This window comes from Vigna angularis, chromosome 1 (assembly GCF_016808095.1).
Source record: "Vigna angularis cultivar LongXiaoDou No.4 chromosome 1, ASM1680809v1, whole genome shotgun sequence".
NCBI classification, from domain to species: Eukaryota; Viridiplantae; Streptophyta; class Magnoliopsida; order Fabales; family Fabaceae; genus Vigna; species Vigna angularis.
In genome coordinates, this window is record NC_068970.1 from 29,403,510 (window position 1) to 29,424,521 (window position 21,012).

At 36.3% G+C, this 21,012-nt stretch overlaps 1 protein-coding gene across 1 annotated transcript; it reads left to right on the forward strand.

The window, feature by feature from the left end:
* Window positions 1–8,976: 8,976 nt before the first annotated feature.
* LOC108346937 (probable arabinosyltransferase ARAD1) lies at window positions 8,977–17,590 on the forward strand. Its single transcript, XM_017586012.2, has 3 exons — window positions 8,977–10,140; window positions 10,974–11,339; window positions 16,902–17,590. The coding sequence occupies exons 1-3, from the start codon at window positions 9,181–9,183 to the stop codon at window positions 17,076–17,078; spliced, it is 1,503 nt and encodes a 500-aa protein (XP_017441501.1). The 5' UTR covers window positions 8,977–9,180; the 3' UTR covers window positions 17,079–17,590.
* Window positions 17,591–21,012: the final 3,422 nt, after the last annotated feature.

Here is a 21,012-nt window from a genome sequence, read left to right on the forward strand (position 1 = left end):
AAGTCGTTTAGCATTGCGTCTGAAAGCTTTAACTTAGTTGTTTATGCGTGTTTTATAACCCTAAGTGTTTTCCTAAGGCTTCTCTATGTTGCTAGATGATTGGGGATTTTGTTCATAGCACTTATGTTTCTGCCTATCCTATTCTTTTAGTTAAGCATGTTCAGATTCTTAACTTGTTTAATGTTATTTTTTTAAACTTCAAAACATGAGAGCGTTTAGACATATAAGTATTATAGACAATTTTGTCTTAACAATCTCCTCCTTTTTTATGTTTAACAAATACACATCTAAACAATATGATTTTTCTTAGTTCAATGCAGAGTTGTAGTTTTATACGTTTATAATTTTTAGTTGTTTATGGGTTTTGCAAGTTTTATCTCTTTTATTGTTTTATCTTTTGCATGCGGGTTGATGGTCACAATTGAAATATATAGAAACATATGAAAAGACTGAAACAAAATAAATAAAGACTGAAACAATTAAAAGACTTGTATTTTAAAACATAAACATATTATATGAATGTGTAAATGAACTCCTAAGATGAACTTCTAAGAATCTGAAGACTCCACCTGATTTTGTGCGATCCTATTCTATCATATCTTCTAGTGTACTCCCTCTGAGTACATGCTCCTAAATGTTGACGCGTCTCTTTACTCTCCCTTATTTGATAAACATCAAAGGGGAAAGAAAGAGAGGACATCACCGCTCGACAGAGATGGAGTTAGTGAAGGATGGTGAAAGGGAAGAGAAAAAGGGTTGAAGAGGGGTTGAGAAGGGAGAAGAATATAGAGATGGGGTGAGGCAAGGTCTGACGGGGAAGGGTGTAGGTTAAGTGGAATAACTACTTGCGTAAGGCAGGTAATTTCTGAATACAAGAGTAGGAAAGGAGGTTGGATTATCATATTCATCTTGGTCTGGTGAACGAATAAGATGATCATGTTCTGGAGGTTTGGAAGAAGGCATCATTAGTTCATACCATTGAGAGTTTGAGAACTTAGGAGTTTAAGAGAGTACGAAAGCAAGAGAGAAAGAGAGGAGTTAAGTTTTCGTTAGAGTGAATGAATTGAGAATGTGAAGAGTAGAGTCGAGTTAAATATAATGAAAGATTAGTCATGGGCAATTGATTTGTCTCATCCATTTATTGTGCTTAGTACAATTAGATTTTGAAAAGAGATATTGTATCTCTTGAAGACTAAGAAATTTCTGAATAAAGTGCTAATGCAGCGAAGAAGAACGGGAAATATGACAAAGTTAGAGAGTTTGTCATCTCGAGGAAGAGGGAAAGAGAGTTGATGTTAGGGAAGATAACTTGATTGACACATGAAAGATATTGAGTAGATTGGAGAGAGGGAAGTTGAGATTTGGAGATCTTAGACAACTTCTAGAGATGGGCTCAACATATAGACACTACCTAATGCATGTATGCAGATGTCTTGTAGACAATTTGTCTTAGACGATGTTATGTATGACGTCATTCAGACTATGTATCCTAGACTTTTGACTCTCTAGATGCTATATGAACACACTAAAACATGTTGCATCAAATTCATTCAATGATTTTCATACCAATGTGGGTGATTAGACGATAAAATCTATCTTCAAATAATGGCCCCAAGCTAGTTTTTGGATGCATTGGAGTTTTCATCTCCTTGGCTTCATCCATTTTGAACTTTTTGAGCAGCTCCTTTATGTACTCTGTCTCGTGAATGTAGATCGTGTCTTTTTCTTGTTTGATTTACAGTCCAAGAAAGAACTTTAGCTCAACCATAATGTTCATCTGAAATTCTTCTTGCATCATGATTGAGAAGTCTTGACATAGTTTTTCATTAGTAGCCCCAAGGATAATGTCATCAACATATATTTGAATGATAATGAAGTCTTGATTGACATTTTTCCTGAATAGCGTGGTGTCTACTTAACCTCTCGTGAAACCATTCTTTATAAGGAAGAGACTTAACCTTTTGTACCAAGCTTTGGGAGCTTTCTTTAATAAATACAATGCCTTGTTAAGTCTGAAGCCGTGTTTGAGAATAGCCTTTCGCAACAAGTCTTGCCTTATTTATGATGAATTTTCCATCTTCATCTAGTTTGTTGCGATAGAGCCATTTTGCTCTGACTACATGCTTTCCTTGAGGTAACTCTACAAATTCCCATACCTCAGTTTTCTTGAATTGATCCAACTCTTCTTTCATGAGTTCAACCCAAAAGTTATCTTCCAAAGCCTAATTGATGTTTAATGGCTCTATTTGAGAGATGAGAGTTGTGGTAGGATGCTTATGATATGCTCTTGTTGTCTCATGCTCATCCAAACTTCCTATGATCTTTTCTGAAGGGTGATCCTTGGTGATTAGACGGTGTAGGCTGTTTTGTTCTCTTCTTTCTTCAAAAGTATCGTTGAGTGGTCTTTCCTGCTGAATCTCTTCTTGATCTTTGGGTGCCTTGGATGCTTTTGCTTCCTTGGAAAATTATCATTTATCTGCAATTTAAAGAAAGAGTCGTCTAGCCCTAACTTGTTTAGGTCAGACTCATGATTAAATTTTACATGGATGGCTTCTTTAACTTTTAAGGTTCTAGAGTTGTAAACCCTAAACGCTTTTGATGTTTTTAAGTAACCAAGCACGATTCCTACATCACTTATAGAGTCAAACCTCTCCAAATTATCTTTAATATTTAATATAAAGCATTGATAACCAAAAGGGTGAAAATAGGAGATATTTGGCCTTCTGTCCTTCCATAATTCATAAGGCGTTTTCCTGAGGATTGACCTAATGTAAACTATGTTCTGAATATAGCACGCAGTGTTAACTACTTCTACATAGAAGTCCTTAGGAGAGTTAAAAGTGTTTAACATTGTTCTGGCCATATTTTGTAGAGACCTATTTTTCCTCATAACAACTTTGTTCTATTGTGCAGTCCTTGGTGTTGAAAAGTTGTGGTTAATGCCAAATTTTCACAAAAGTTTTTTAAAAATTTGTTTTCAAATTCTCCTCTATGGTCATTCGGATAGATCTTATTTTCAAATTCTTTTTAGTTTCTATTATTTTACAGAGTTTGCATAAAGCATTAAAGGTCTCATCTTTATGAGTTAGAAATAAGACCCAAGTTCATCTAGAAAAATCATCTACTACTACTAATCCATAGCGTTTACCGCTCATAAACGTTGTTCTTGTAGGACCAAATAAATCTATATGAAGCAAATCAAGAGGTTGTTTAGTTGAAATGATGTTTTTACTTTTGAAAGACTCTTTGACCTATTTGTCCTTCATGCATGCACTATAGAAGATTGTATCATTGATTGATACTTGTGGTAGTTCTCTTACGAGATAATGACATTGCAACTTTGAGATTAATCTCAAGTTTGCATGTCCACAGTTATTATGCCATGTTATTGCCTCATATTGCAACACCATATCTAAATATAAATATGATACAAGATAGGGAAAAGTGGTGGAGTCGAACCTCAACATGGTTAAATCAACTAAAATTCACTCGCTTGATAATCCAAATTGTTTTTCAACACATTTCACACTATTTTCATGAACTAAATATGTTTTCTAAACATCAAAATCATCACTACTCAACATAATGATAAAGATAGTTAAAACATAGTGTTTTCTACCAAATCTCTATGGATACAATACTTGTTACACTACAAACTACCCATACTTATTGGTATACTTGGATTGTTGCGTGGCAACCCAACAAAGCTTTTCCATTTTCTTCTCCTTCATGGTCCCCAACCTTGATCCATCCTTTATCGATGACGTGTGGGTCTCGATGGCCACATATATGATGGAAGCAACAAAGGGTTGCTTGTGTGGGTCTTATACTCAACTATGAGGCTGAAAAGTTCGATCTTGAAGGTAGATATTAATGTGGTTATGTATGTTAATGATTTCATGTATGTGGGCTTTTTTGGGTCTACCTAAGGTAGCATGAGGGTGTGCACAATGTTGAGTGGTAGAGCTTCAATTTCTTTTCCGATTCCCTAATGGCTCCTGCCATTATGTCAACACCCTCCACCACTTGAACACTTGGACAAAGAGATAGTAAGTCTTCTTGGAAGGGTATTGTAGGGGTTATTGTTGGGGTTGTCATTGTTGGTGCTTTTCTTCTTGCTTCCTTTGATAGTTCATGGTTTTAGCGTATTCTAAGAAGGTGAAACGAATGAAGAAATTTGGTCAATCTATTGAGTTGGTGATTATTATAACGCTTCAAGAGTTTAACTACAATTAACTAAAATTTACCACTATGGGATTCATTGGTCATTATGTGTTTTAGGATTGTGTACAAGGGTGTGATGCTTAGGAGTGCTAACACTATTGTAGTGGTTGATGAGTGCATATTTATGGCCACATTTTAAGTTTATTTTCAAATTTTTAGTGAAATAATTATGTTTAAATGGTTGATTTAAATAAGATTTGTGACGTTTGAATTTATCAGGTTTGGGAATTAAAGAGACTTAAAATGTGATTTTTAGTTGCATAAATTATTTTGGATAGTCTAATGTTTGTTGATGTAGTTGAAATTAAAGTTTGATTGATTCAAAACGTAAAAATAAGTGGTTTAAGTTGCACATTTAAGTCTGAATTAGTTTATTCATGAAAAGAAAATTACAAGGAGCTAAATACACCCATAATTTTTCATTTATACAACCTCTTTCTCAGCATTGGGCCATTTTTACTTTTACACCCCCGATTTTTATAGATACAACCCGTTTTCAAAAATGGGCCACAAAAGCCATTTTTACTTCCATACCCTATAATTTTACTATTCTACACCCCTCATACCACTCACAAGTCAAATTTAATTAGATGATGTCATGTATGCATCAATCTTAGCAAATAAAGATGAGCCAATCAGAACCTACAACATGTTATGGTCCTCTACACACCCAATCAGTCAATGACAACGTGTCATGCCATCACCACCTTCATTACCCAAGACAGAACCCTAATTTCCCTAGCCACCATCTTCCACCTTGCGTCGGCCACCGTCAAGCATGACAACCACCAGAGAAGGCCACCCCATTCTTATCCATTCTCCACCACAAACCTCGTTGGACCACCGTGAACCTCCAATGCGTCACCATCTTCATCGTAGACTAGGTAGATCTCAACGCGAAGCCACCATGGCCAATGTTCATCATCTTCCTCACGCATCAACACTTAATACCGCGCCATGGAAAGTAGCTCCTCCATTCATCCACTTAGACTCCTCCACTAGGAAGCAATCATTCACCACTTGTCTCATTTTATTTTACCATGTATTAAGCTTCTAGGGCTATTCCACTGTAATTTAATTATGGATTATGATGTTAAGTTTAATTAATGTATTTATTTCTTTTGATTATTGATTTGAGTTATCCTTCTTCTATGTCTTTAATCTCTTAATCATGTTAAAAGTAATGATTTTTGTATCATAAGGTGTTTGAATATACATGTATATTGATCATATAAGTTCAAGGGTTTTTAGGTTTGATTTAGAATGTACTTTGATTGAATTTAGGAGCTTTCATATGATTAAACAAGTTTTTGCTACTAATTGAGAATGTACTTTGATTAGTGGTAAAAAGTTTAATAATAATTAATTGAGAATTTACTTTAATTAATTAACTTTTAATTTTGTTAAGAGATTTAAGAATATACATGATTAAACACAATAGGATTTAATTGAGAATGTATTTTGGTTGAATTTATTGTGAATATTCTAAAAAGGTTTTGCTTTTGATTGAAAATCTACTTTGATTAATTGTAAGATCGCCCTCAAATTAATTAAAAATATATTTTAATTAATTTGAAACTCGAACAATAATCAATTGAACAATAATCTATGAATAACTGATGATGAATCTATCTTGGAAAAGTAGTGAAATTAGCCTATTTTGTTCTTTAATTAAACTCATAACATTTTTCAAACATTAATTTCATTAGCATAACTTTTCACTTTTATTTTTAAGCATTGCATAACATTTACTAACTTTTCAGAGTCTCCATAGTCAAGTATTTGGAAAACAATTTTGTATTCGTTGGAAAACGATTCAGGGTTACTTTAACCCTATCTAGTTTGTTAACTATTAACTCAACAATATTGAAGTCGTCTTGTTAAGTAGTATTAATTTGATAATGTCAATGACAACATATCAGCGATTAAAAGGTGTAACCATTATTTATGCTCAAGGTAAGAATAAGTTTTTTCCTAAGTTGATGATAAAAACAAGCCCATCACAAACAGAGAATGAATCAAGGTTGGTGACGTAAAAGGAGAAGAAAATGACAAAGCTCGCTAAGAAAAATACTTGGTTATGAGAATCTTGTTATGACATACAAACATTAAAAATTCCACGTATAAACATTAAAAAAAACTATGTATAAATTCATGTTAAAGAAAAGTTTAACACAAAAAATATATCTATTTAAAATTTGAAATAAAACTGAATTTTAAGATAGGTTAAGATCCAATTTCATAATATTAAAATGACTTAATTGCTTACTTGGTCCCTACATTTAGAGGATTTTTTCAGTTTAGTACCCACTTTTAGAAATGCCTCTATTACGTCCTCATGTTGTATAATTTGCACCAATCAAATCCCTTTCTTTGAATTGGCATAAACGGAGTTAACTCCGTTGTGACGTGGCTATGAAATATGAATTTTTTTTCTCTCTCCTCTGCTCTTCCTGCAACGATCAGCTTGACATGACATGGGAGCCATTTGTGACTTCCTTCTTGACATTGGCCTCTGCCCTCGATTTTGCCATCACTGTTTACTTTCTCTTCTTGTTCTTCCTTCTTTACTTTATCCCCAAATTTCCTTCGTTCCCTCCTCTCGATGGTAACCCTAATTTTCTTATCCTCGAAGTCCCTCTCCTCGCTTAGCTCCCTCTCCTCGCTTAGCTCCCTCTCTTTGCGCTTGTGAGATTGCGAGGAGTGTCGCGGCTCCACCGAATCTTCCCTCTCCTCATCACGTTTCACCTTCGACCTACTCTTTCTTTCTTAAACCCTATTCCTATCCTTATATCTGTCCTTGCTTCCTTCTCTTTCATAAGCCTTATCCCTATCTCTATCCCTAGATTTAGGGTCACACCTATGATGCTTGTCTGATCGATGATGGCGGTGGTCGTTAGAGTCGCGAGGGCGGTGGTCATCGGAGTCGCGATGGCGTTTGGAGTGACGATCTCTACTTCTCTTTTCGGATTTGTCTCTGTCGTCCATTTCAGGGTTTGGATTGGAAGATGATTCTTCTTTGCTATTGTAAATGAGACTCCCATAAATTCTTTAAAACCCTTCTTCCCAAATACTTCAAACATAACAATTTCTCCAGCTTCGTTCGCTAGCTCAACACCTATGTCAAATTTTCCATATTCTCACCTTTGCTTATGTCTCTCCTTAATTTTCTCTCACCTTACCCTTCTATTGTACCTCTCTGGCCTCTTCTTTCTCAAAAATACTACTCACACTATGATACATCAAAATTCTTTTTTTTTAATAATTTTATGAATTAGGATCAAATATTCAAATCTATAAAATAACCTTTGATTTATATCAACTGACACCATTTATTCTTCCTAATTAATCTATGGAACGAAAGAGTTGTAATCTGTATAAATTGAATATTTGATTAATAAATTATGATTTCATAATTTTACTATAACCATATTGATAAATTTCTTCCACATTTAATAATAGTTTAACTTTTAGTATGATTGCAGATACAGGTTCTATGTGAAGTAATTCGATTCATCTGTTTTTATATATAATATCATTATTGCGATTTAAACGGAGGATTTATGGTGTAACGGATACAAGCTTCAGGAAGCTTGATTTAGACCATTAGAAGTTTGCAAGGAGGGAAGATGCATTTGCTAAAGAACATAAGGAGGATGGGTAAGTATAACAGACTGCATCAGGGAGCTTTCAATATGATGAAGCCAGGCATGGAGGCTGAAGTGGAGAAACTGAAGAAGGACCGAAACATTTTGAAGTTGGAAATTCTGAAACTGAGGCAACAACATGAGCATTCGCATGTTCAGCTCATTATGCTCAGTAGAGAGTTCAATGTGCAGAGATTGGTAAATTTAAAACCCTTAAAACGAGACATTGATAGAAGAGAGAGAAGAAGCTGATCGTTGCAGGAAGAGCAAAAGAGAGAGAAAAAAAAGATGAGATTTCAAAGCCACATCACCACAGAGATAACTCTGTTTATGCCAATTTAACGGAAGGGACGTGATCGGTGCAAATTATACAATATGAGGATGCAATAGAGACATTTTTAAAAGTGATACTAAACTAAAAAAACCCTCTAAATATAAGGACCAAGTAAACAATTAAACCTATTAAAATTTAAAAACTTAAAAAATCCAATTTCGTAATATTAAAATTAAAAAAACTTAAATATGTTTAACACAACTATTATGAGTATTGAAAAAAAGAAAGGTAAGTAATTAATTCCTATCACATTATTATCTATATTTACACGTTTCTAAACCTTTAAAATAACCACTTAGATAAAAAAAGATATAATTAATTATTAAGTATTTAAATATCATTGCTATCTCTTTTATTCTTATAGTTATAACATATATACTATTAGTTGTATGAGATATATCAAACTTATCTTTCATACTAGATATTGTGAACTATACTCAAATATAATAATTTCTCCAAATTTCTCGAAAGTTGGCGGGTAGAATAGAGACACCACCAAAATAAGCTAGAAATAATTTATAAACTATTTTCATAATTTCGTTCCAAAACTTCTACGATAGAAATAAAGATCTAGAAAAAAAAAATAATCATAAAAACAGAACCGCATAGACTAAAAATAAATTTTTCCAAGATTATAACAATTAAAAAAAAATGAATTATAGTACTGGAATTTGGAATTAAGCCAGGTGTTATTTAATTAATATTTATTTACTGATGATAACACCTACTCTCCCCAACCCAATGATTTAAAAATCCAAGCCCTATGATCGATTGCAGGCTCCCCATCTTGTATCTGACTTCTCACTTTCCATATTTGATAAATAAATATATGTAAAATATAAAAAAGGAGGAATCTGAATGTAGGGTTATGGAGTTATGTTGTGTAAACGCAGTGGTATGGGTGAGCACTAGAGGCTGTGTAATGAATGGTAGAATTGGATCCAATGGCATAGATGGATAAAGGTGGGCGTATAAATGGAAATTAGGCGTACATATAGCAGGTTGAAAAAACTGATCAGGATGCCGTACCAGAAAAACATGAACGAGGAAGGCAAAGCCAAAATCAGAAAACCCAAACCCAGTTTAATTTCATCTATCACCACCAATTCCCAGACACTCTTCTCCGCCATGGCGCGAAAACCTCTTCTTAAGCAAACCCTAGCTACGCTCTTCCTCCTCTTCGTCCTCTATGCAATCTTCAACGCCTTCTTCCACCCCACCTATTCCTCCGCCTTCGACTCCCCCTTCTCCTTCAACTCCGCCTCCTCCGTCCTCCTCGCTGCCAGCGGCGCCAAATTCCCCACCGTAAAAGTCTTCCTCTACAATCTCCCCAGCAGGTTCACCCACGGTGTCATCCGCCATCACGCCCTCGCGCGTGGTGCACACTTCTCCCAACAACACGATGACGTCTCCTCCCTCAAGTACCCTGGCCACCAGCACATGGCCGAGTGGTACCTCTTTGCCGATCTCTCCCGAGCCGATTCCGGACGATCAGGCTCGCCCGTGGTTCGCGTCATGGATCCCGAGGAGGCCGATTTCTTCTTCGTGCCGTTCTTCTCGTCGCTGAGTCTGATCGTGAACCCGCCTCGACCTCCTGGCTCCGGTGCAAGTTTGGAGAAACCGATCTACAGCGACGAGGAGAATCAGGAGGCGCTGGTGGAGTGGCTTGAGGAGCAGGAGTATTGGAAGAGGAGCAACGGGAGGGACCACGTGATCGTGGCTTCGGATCCGAATGCGATGTACCGGGTTATCGACCGGATAAAAAATTGTGTGCTGCTTGTCTCAGATTTCGGGCGGTTGCGACCCGACCAGGGATCGCTGGTGAAGGATGTTGTTGTACCCTACTCGCACCGCATCAAAACGTACCCTGGTGATGTTGGTGTCTCCGATCGCAAGACCTTGTTATTTTTCATGGGCAATCGGTATCGCAAAGAGGTATTGTCTTCTGCTCTGATCGGGACTTTGGATTTCAATTTTAAGATAATGAATTGTTTATGTGTAATTTGATATTCTATAGCTCTACCCCAATTTTTGAATTCGCTGTTGTCCAAGACATTGGGGGAGATTGTCAAAAGCACATTTTTTAAAATCTTGGTTCTACCTGGAACGGGAATAATTAATTTAGCTTGTACATTTAGAATCGATGGTGGAATTAACGTGGTGCTGGAGGGCAAATGAATTTGATCTAGTTGGGAGAGTTCACGCTATGAACTTTTGAAAACGTCTTTTAGTTATGAATATAGTTTTAAGCAGCAAATGACGGATGCAATTCGATTTTAGTATTTTATTGATGTATTATCGGAGAGCCTCTTCTATGGTGATCTTCGATTTACTTTTGTCTTTGTCTCGGGCCCTTTTAGGTTCATAGGCATTAAATTTTACTCTATTCTGACTGTTTGCAGAACCAGACTCCCTTTCGTTATTTGTTATTGAGTGTCTTAATCAATGCCTCAAACAGGATTTTCTTCGAAAGAAAGACAGTACCATAGGGATACCAAAGCAAAATATAAATTATCATCTTTAAATTGTATGTATTCTTTGCTTGGGGTAATGTTGTACTTTTTGGGTGGTATTGTATTCTGTGTAGTATCAATAGCACTAAGTATCTTCATTAGGTTTCCCCATTTTATTTTCATTTAAATGTTCCAGCATGATGCAGTAACACTGTTGTTTTCCTTGTATATGCTTAAATAACCCGAACATCACTGCTGATTTGGATGGTTTACTTTTCCTGTATTGAATTCTTGTTGCTCAAATCTGTTTCACAGGGAGGGAAAATCCGTGATATACTCTTTCAAATTCTTGAAAATGAGAAGGATGTCATAATAAAGCATGGAGCACAATCCAGAGAGAGTCGGCGGGCAGCTTCACAAGGAATGCATACATCAAAGTTCTGTTTACATCCTGCTGGAGATACTCCATCAGCCTGCCGACTGTTTGATGCTATAGTTAGCTTGTGCATCCCAGTCATTGTCAGTGATAGTATTGAGTTGCCTTTTGAAGATACTTTAGACTACAGAAAATTTGCCGTGTTTGTAGAAACTACTTCTGCTATAAAGCCAGGATATTTGGTGTCAAAATTGAGAGCTCTGTCCAAACAAAAAATCTTAGAATACCAAAAGGAACTAAAGGAGGTTAGTAGTGCAGCATAATTTATTTTTGCTATGGTATTTTTGGGTGCCATTACTACATTCTTTCTTTCACTTCACCTGTTGCATGTTTTAATCCCTTGTAAAGTATGACAGAATCAGTACATAGAAGGATATTTGGTGGACTTTGATTGATATTGCAAATTATAGCTATTTCCTTATGTAAGGATACACAGAATTCTGTCAAAATCTGATGTTTTTATTTGTCTGCTTTATTTTCTGTTTTGACACTGTTAGTTTGTTAGCAGTATTATCTTTTCATTTCTGGTTTTTAGTATTTACAAATATTCTGTTATATAAGACCATGTATTCATGGTTACAAGGTTAAGGTGAATAGTATTTTTCATTCTTCAGTCACCTTTGTTTCTTTGAGTAGTAGAGTAGGTTTTCTAACATGGTATCAAGAGCGAGAGTTGTCTCTTTTATGGGTACTTGTCTTGCTTCCATGGCGCCTTCGCACCTGTTCTTGTTTCCTATTCCATTTTGGAAAAACTCATTGATACTAATTTCTTCCTCTAGCAACAACAAGTGGAGCCTGTGATCAAAGCCCACAGCCTACATTGCTTTCTGGTTAACCCTCAGATTCTGTCCCAATTTCTTTCTATTTCGGGTGGTGATTTAGGGATTGAAAATCCTGAATATACACCACCTAGGAGACCTAGGACCAACTTCTCCTTTCGCGGTTTCAATCCTCCTTTCGAGGTTTCAATCCTCCTTTCTTAGCTTGAATCATTGGTTGTTAACACTCATTTCAAGTTTGGGAGAAGATACGTGCTCATTTCACTTCTCAAACCAAAGCTCGAGCTCTCAGCTATGCATGGATACCATGAAGAAAGGTGAATGGTGAATCAATGAGTTCCTTTTACCCATCAAAGCATTGGTGCATTTTCTTCATTTGATTGGAGATTCTGTATCTGAATGCGAACAACTCAATGTTATCTTTGAAGAACTTCCGATTGAATGAGTCCTTCCTTTCTCTCATCAATAGTAAATTTAAACTTGTTCTCACTGGGCGAAGTTGAATCTCTCCTTGTTGCTCAAGAAGCACAGATTGCAAAGCATGATACTAACAATATTTCTCTGAATCTCACTCAAGCAAATTCTGAAACAGCTTTTGCTCCAAATGTTCAGCTTACTTAGATGGCTTCCGATTCTTCTTTGACTTTTCATCCCCCTTCCCGTGGTGGTGGTTATTTTCAATGGGACCAAGGAAATTATGGACATCAAGGTGTGTTAGTCGTGGAAGTATTCAATGTCAAGTTTGCAACAAATATGGTCACACCACCACATCCCTTTGTTATCATTGCTTTAACCCCAACTATGCTGTTCAGCCCTACAATAATCCTTCTGCTCAAAATCCAGTGCTGTAATATCCTTCATATCAGCCATCATTTCCTGGTATACCACCTCCAGGAGCATTTGCTCATTTTCCAGGCTATCAGCTTCCAGGGCCATCCACTATGTCATGTCCTCTCTTGCCTTCACCACCTGTTTTGCCTCCCTCTCAGGCCCATTACAGTACCACTGTACCAGCTTCACAACCCCATGCTTATATTGCTCAGTCCACACTGGTCTATCAGCATGCTCAACAATCTCAGAATTCGTTTATTGACTCTGGTGCATCTCATCACATAACCACTGATTCTGTCAATCTTGAGAATCCAACACCTGCTCCAAGAGATGCTTGTGTCTTCCTTGGGAACTGACAAGGTTTTCCTATTCAGTATTTTGGCTCTGCAACTCTTTCTTCTCATAATCCTCTTGTTCCTTTGCACCTATTACCAACCTCTTGCATGTTCCCTCTGTTAATAAAACTCTTGTTAGTGTCAGTCGATTTGCTAGAGATAATAATGTGTATTTTGAATTTCATTCCACTGTTTGTTTTGTCAAGTCTCAAGTTGATAACTCTTTCCTGTTGTGTAATCTTGGTCTTGATGGTCTCTACCAGTTTCCTCATCTTCTGCTGCATGCCCCGAACGTGCTCCACCAGTTTCCATTGTTTCTGTTGTTCACAAATCCCCCGTTCTTTCCACTGTACCAACACACAATTTCACTATGTTTTCCCTTTGTCATAATAGACTAGGTCATCCTTCAGTTGCTGTTTTCCATAATGTTCTCTAACGCTGTAATATATCTCCACCAAATAAAACTACTGCAGATTTCTGTGTAGCATGTTGTACGGGAAAGTCTCAGTAATTACCTTCTCACACTTCCTTAAGCTCTTATACTGCACCTTTACAACTAGTCTTTTGTGATCTTTGGGGTCCTTCGCATGTAAAATCTTCTATGGGTTATATTATGTTTCATTCATTGATGCCCATAGTAGATATACTTGGATTTATTTTTTAAAACAAAAATCTGACACTTTAAATGCTTTTAAACAATTTAAATCCTTTGCTGAACTTCAACTCAATCATAAGATTAAGCAAAGTCAAACATATTGGGGTGGTGAATGTAGACCTTTCACTCAATATCTTAACTCATTGGGCACTCATCACTGTTTAATTTGTCCTCATACTCATCATAAAAAATGGTATTGTTGAATGTAAACATAGGCATATTGTTGAAATGAGTCTTACTCTTCTTTCTCAAGCATCTTTGCCTACAACTTTTTGGGACCATGGCTGTCACACTGCAACTTATATTTTTAACAGGCTTCCTCATCTCATCCCTTGTTGTACTCTCTTTAATAAAGATATCAATTACCATTTTTTCAAAATTTTTGGTTGTGCTTGTTATCCTCACACTTTACCTTATAACACCAATAAACTACAGTTTAGGTCCACTGCCTGCACCTTTTTGGGGTATTCCTCGTGTCACAAAGGGTACAACAAGTGTCTTGATTCCAATGGCAAAATCTTTATTTCTAAGGATGTTATCTTTGATTAACACTTTTTCCTTTGCGACTCAAACTCAGACTCCTTTATTGTCCTCTTCATCTTCCCACATTTTACCTCTTGGGATCATTCCTACTGTTGTTGACTGTCCCACTCAGCATGCAAATCCAGATTCTCCAGTTGTTGAGTCATCCTCTGTCTCACATTCTTTACAGCCAGCACTTCCTTTATTCCCTCTGTTCAGTCTCCTACTGGGTCTTCTTCACAACCTGCATCGAGTTCAGTTCTTCCTCTATTAGACCCACCCATCCCATGCAAACCCGTTCAAAATTTGGTAGTGTCAAGCCTAGTCATTCTCCTACCTTACTTTTTACTGTTGCAGTCAAGCAAGCTTTCTCCTCTCCTCTTTGGAGACAAGCAATGCAATCTGAATATGATGCCTTAATAGCTAATGATACGTGGCATCTCACTTTTCTCCTCCTGGCCGGACTGCTATTGGCTGTAGATGGGTCTTTCTAATTAAAAGAGAACTCGAATGGTACTGTAAATAAGTACATAGCCCATTTAGTGGCTAAAACTTTTAATCAAAAGTTTGGGTGTGTGAAGAAGTGGACTTTAAGCCTAACTCAACCCTACAAAGCCGGCTTATAAGGGGAGGTATAGACATCATTTCGAGCGTGAGACTAAACATTAATGAGTGGTTCGATAGCGGGTGAAACAACATGCCCAACAAACAACAAATATCGCTAGGATAGGCTCTAACCATAGCTCTGATATGATGTGAAGAAGTAGACTGACTGTAAGCCTAACTCAACCCTATAAAACCGGCTTATAAGGTGAGATTTACACCCACTTATATATTATAAATTGGCTCTAGTCGATGTGGGACTTCCAACAGGGTGTGACTATTTTGAAACTTTTTCACCTGTTATAAAGCTTGTTACAGTCCACATCGTTCTTACTTTGGCTCTTACAAACCATTGGTCTATTCAATAGATTGATGTAAATAATGCCTTCCTCAATGCCATTCTTCATGAAGATGTTTACAAGACTCAACCTCCTGGTTTCTAGTCCTCTGATTCCTCTCTTGTTTGCAAGCTTCAGCATTCTATGTATGGTCTCAAACAGCCCCTCCGATCTTGGTATGACAGGCTCACCTCTGCTTTGGTCAGTTTTGGGTTTGTGCAGAGTAAATGTGATCCTTCTCTATTAGTCCTTACCACTGCAGTGGACTGCCTTTATGTTCATATTTATGTTGATGACATAATTCTCATGGGTTCCTCCACCACTCTGCTGAAATATTTAATTTCAAAGTTACATGCTGTCTTTACTCTCAAACAACTTGGTGAGCTTGACTATTTTTTGGGTATTGAAGAAAAGCATCTCCCTGAAGTTCTTTGCTTCTCTCCCAAACTGAATTCATTCGTGATTTGCCTGAAAAGGCTTGCATGGCTGATGCTAATGGTACTTCTACTCCTGTTCAAGGTGGCTTAAAACTCAGTAGCAGTTTGGATTTGATTATTTTGATGATCCGATACTCTATAGGTCTAGTGTTGGTGCATTGCAGTATATTACTATCACCAAACCTGAGATTGACTACTGACAGAACACTGGAAGACAGTCAAAGATATACTACGCTATCTCAAGGGCACCATTTGTTATGGTCTGAAACCTTCAACCTGCTTCTAATTCTGCCCAGTACACCCTCGCTGCATACTGTGATGCAGATTGGGCATCAGAGGTTGATGACAGAAGATCAACCTCTGGTGCTTGTATATTCTTTGGAAATAATCTGGTCTCCTAGTGGTCTAAGAGACAAACACCGGTTGCCTGTTCAACTGCTGAAGCGGAATATAGAAGCCTTGCAATTACTGCTTCTGAAATTTTGTGGCTGCAGTCTCTTCTAAAGGAGTTAAATATTCCCTGTCCTACAGCTATCATTTACTGCCACAACCAAAGCACTGTTGCCCTCCGTCATAACCCTGTGTTACACACTAGAACGAAGCACATGGAGCTGAATATCTTTATTCGGGAAAAAGTGCTGGATTCCTCCTTAGTTGTTACTCATATTCCTGCCCAGGATCAACTTGCTGATATATTGACAAAATCCCTTTCTCAAGTTCATTTCTCTTTTCTGCGTTCCAAACTAAGTTATTGATTATTTTCAATAACTTTGGGTTTGAGGGACTGTTAGGATGAACATAATTCTGTTAGAATCTGATGTTTTTATTTGTCTGCTTTATTTTCTGTTTTGCATTCTGTTAGTTTGTTAGCAGTATTATCTTTTCATTTCTGAGTTTTAGTATTTACAAATATCTGTTATATAAGACCATGTATTCAGGGTTACAAGGTTAAGGTGAATAATGTTTTTCATTCTTCAGTGACCTCTGTTTTTCTGAGTAGTAGAGTAGGTTTTCTAACACCTTATCTTATCCTGATTCTATCTCCTTTATTATTTTTGTGTATTCATATACAGTGATGTTGTATTGATCGGAAGACAAGTTCCCTCATTATGGTTATTTAACTCAGGAGTTAATTAGTTATTAATTATTCATCAGTAAGAGGGTGCTAATTTCTCATTGTTTTCATGTTATGGTACTTATACCTTTGATGTGCAAAGTTTGATTAAGAGCATTAATTCTAGATTGATTATATTTTGAAGATTTCCCCTTGTTACACGAGGATTTAATTTAGTTTAAACTTGTTTCAGGTTAAGCGATACTTCGAATATGAAGAACCCAACGGGACAGTTAATGAGATCTGGCGCCAAGTTACAAAAAAACTTCCCTTGATTAAATTGATGATTAACCGTGAGAAAAGGCTTTTTGGAAGGGAGTCGGTGTGCTCTTGCGTATGCACAAACCAGACTGCGGTTAGAACCCTATAGCACTTGTCCTTCTATCATGTTTGGCATTCCGTGAAATCAGGGGTCAGTTTTGTCAGGACGTTCCGAGGTGATGAGGACACATTTGAATGAGCGATAATGATGGTTGTAAATATGGTTTCTCTCATTTCGCATATGGGTGACTTGACGAAACTTGATAATCTCAGTCTACTCAACAACTTGTCCACCAGGGAATGCTTATGAGATATATACAACAGAAAGTTATATCTGCAATTATCATTATCCATTACATTAAAAGTCCTTTTATGTAGTGTGGGGTTTGACTCAAGTACGATATGTCGAGTCTTCTGTGCATAGATTGTCACCTGATATGTACTGCGAGTATACCCAACAAGTTCTGTTGTAGATTCCAGTATGCCCCTTTTAAGTTTAAGCGTTCAGATTTAGAGTAGGAAGGAAAATTAACATTATAGCGTGATTGAACTGTACAGGATGAGAATAAAGGCATTATTATTCTTTTGCATCATAATATAGTCTCTTTCTTGGTTTGATTATGTACCAGTAGCACTAGTACTGTTGCATCGTTTACTGACGTGGGGACTCGTAGAGGTTTATTATGTAATTAGGGGGGAATTTATGACAATGGTGCAATTTTAAATGGACTTTACCGAAATGGATCAGATTTAAACGAAATATTTATACATGTAAGTCTTGTTTGAAAAATGGCTTCATATTTCAATGTAAGATTTTGAATTTTGGTTTGACAAGCACTTCAAATTGAAGAATTTGTGTTTCAATGCCTGACTCTGGATCCGACTTTTCTGTTTTTAATGTGTACGAGAATATTTATTGAAGTCCTTCAACTTTATGTAGACAGTATCCCACCATGACTTTGGCTTCCAATAACAATCTCATTGTTAATTTCCTCACTTTTGTAACTAAAAGATGCAAATTAGTCACCCTAACCCTGGCCGACAGCCAACAAATCTGTGTTAGTTTAACTTTATTTAAATAGATTTTTCAAATCCAAATTCATATTTTTGAATTTTAAATTCAATGTACCTAATTGGATTTAGATTTGATTATTTTTTGGATTTTGAAAATTTAAAATTTAAATAATTTCAGTTGAACTAAGTCGATTGAAGATCAAGTTGAGTCAAAGTGGTTTGAGTCTAAGGTTGAGTTAAGTCGATTTAAAACAAAGGTTGAGCTAAATTGATTCAAGTAGAAACGAGTTGGCCTAACTTGAAGAATCAAGATGAGTTGACATGAATTAAAGGTCGAAATGAGTCAACCTAGATCGAAGATCTAAAGTATCTACTTAGGTCAAAGGTTAAAGCGAGTCAGTTTTGTTTGAGATAAAGCTGACTGCTTGGACCAAAAGTTAATGTAAGTTGACCTAAGTGAATATATGGAGCTAAGTCATTACGAATGAATCTAGGGTCGATCCGAGTTAGCCAAGTTGAAGAATTAAGTTGAGTTAGAACGATATCAAAAGAGGTCGTGACAAGTCAACTTGGGTCGAAGAATGGAGTTGAGTTGGCCAGGGACGAAGAACTAAGTTGAGTTAGCATAATGAAAATCGTGAGTTGATTGACGGTCAAGCTGAGTTGGCCTAAACTAAAGGTTGATCTATGATGGGTCAAGCCTAGACAGGTCGAGTCGTAAATCAAGTTGAGATTGCTCTAACCAAAGATTGAGATGAGTTAACTTGGATTAAAGATCAAATTGAGTTGATCCCATATAAGTATCGAGATGAGTTAGCTTAAGTGAAAGAATCAAGACAAGTTCTCTTGGTTGAAGGTTAAGTCAAGTTGACCTAGGTCGCAGAATTGAGATTAGTTAGCTTGACATGAAATTTGACATGAGTAGGTCTAGGTTAAAGGTCAAGTTGAGTTAGATCAGGCCGAAAAATTGAGACGAGTTGGCATAATATGAAGATCGAGATGAGTTAAATCTAGGTCAAAGAATTTGAGCCCAATTGGCCTTAGTCGAAGTTCGACCCTAGTTGGCCTCGATCGATTTAAGTTGGCTTAGCCTAATATGAAGGTCGAGATTTGGCAGGCCAAATAAAGAATTGAGCTGAGTTTGATAGATATGAAAGTTGAGATGAATCGATCTAGACCAAAGGATCGAAATGAGTTAGCTCGAGTCGGAGCTTTAGTCGAATCGGTCATAACCGAAGGTTAAGTTAAGCTGACTTGTGCCGAAGGCTAAGCAAAGTTTATCGAGGTCAAAGGTTGAGCCGAGTCAGTCACAATTGAAAGCCTAGTCAAGGGAGATTTCACCGAAGGTCAAACCGAATCAGGCTTAGATCAAAGGTCATGACAACTCAACCCATGTTAGAGGTTGTGATAACTCAGCTCATGCCAGAGTTTGAGACAAGTCAGTCCTATTAGTCAAGTATATTTCATTAGTCTCACTAAATTTAATTTAATTGATAAAATTGATTCAATTTAAATTTATTAATTTTCTTTATGGATATAGTTGCCCTTGACTTCCAATCCAACCATTAGAGTCCTCTTTTCTTTATTATATAAAGCATCACAAACACATACCTAAAGAAAAACGTAGTCATTCTAGGAAAAGAAAAAGCCAAAAAAATGGAGACCATGAGACAAATTAATTGCTCCTCCATTTTCTTATTAGCTAGTTATATTAATAGTAGGATACTTACGATGCTCTAACCCTTTTACAAAAAATATATACAAAGTTTATCCTCTACTTATCAACAATTTTTTCTAAATCTATATTTTAAGGCAAAACCTATGGATTTCCATGTTACTTTTACCAAAATACAACTCCCTCACATCTAAAATGTACTCAATGAATCTGTCACAAACTCTATATAAAGTAAATTAACACTATTGATTTTGAGTCATTGAATATGCATTGTTCCATGTGTCCTGTTGAGAGGTTGTTACCCAATTCACGTATCCTAAGTACCAATCTTAATTAGTCACCTTGTAACATTTGCTATACTTCATCACTTTTGTATTTGCTAGTAATGATCTGATACCTGCATTTGACGTATAACCATATACACATTTGTGGAATGTAATTTTCATTGTAATCCCTAACAAATAGTCTCAGTACCATCAAAGCTTACTCAAAGCATGAGAACTCAATAAAGTATCGCATATTAATAATAGCCTTAGGTATAAAATTGCAGTGATTTTTTAGGCATATAAATAAGGAAAATAAAATGTACATCGTTGGGATAGTGTAATCCTCAATTGATTGCCATTGTCACAAAGATTTTAAGCATATAAAAGGACATTACCAATCAGAGAATGAAAATGATAATTTGGGTTTTTAATGTTTCATCCATAGCCATGTATTTAGTTGTGCCATGCTAAATATTTCTTCTATGTCTATTTTGCCTGGTCTGAAAATAACCTTATTTCCATGATTCCATATGGTCCATGTGATTGCTATCCATAAACTCTTCCATATTTTATAGTGTTTCTTATTTATATGTATTAAATTTAAGTGCTTAAAATGGGTTTTAGGTTTGATGTAGTTTACTAAACTAGCTCCCACCTAGCTATCACACAAATTTCAACCCACCGTGCTATTGTGCACTAGAAGAATAGATGTAGCACATTTTCATTTTGTTCATAACATTACTCACACATGCTATTACTATAATCGCTCTCCTGCTTATTAACTTATACTTTGTCGGTACCTTATCAAGTAACACTCACCACCCAAAGTATTGTGCATAAGGTAAAGCCTACACACTCCAAAATTATTTGAATAATATCTCGTTCTCCTCAATTAGGTTATGTTGCAGAGTGTTATATTCAAAGCTGATAGAAAATAATCCCACCTCATTAAATTTTCAAACACATTTGTCCTCTCTTCCTCTCCTAATGGTGGACATAAATAAGTTTATAAAACTAATGTTCTTGACATTTTTTCCATATAAATCTTTCTCTCCTCCATATTAGTTCCCACTCCCAAGATCCATCTC

Excerpts from the sequence above, each read along its gene's own strand:
- LOC108346937 (XM_017586012.2), top strand. The coding sequence starts at position 9,181 with ATGGAAATTAGGCGTACATATAGCAGGTTGAAAAAACTGATCAGGATG. Across the intron at positions 10,141-10,973 it reads GCAATCGGTATCGCAAAGAG|GGAGGGAAAATCCGTGATAT; the intron begins GTATTGTCTTCT and ends TCTGTTTCACAG. Across the intron at positions 11,340-16,901 it reads ACCAAAAGGAACTAAAGGAG|GTTAAGCGATACTTCGAATA; the intron begins GTTAGTAGTGCA and ends AACTTGTTTCAG.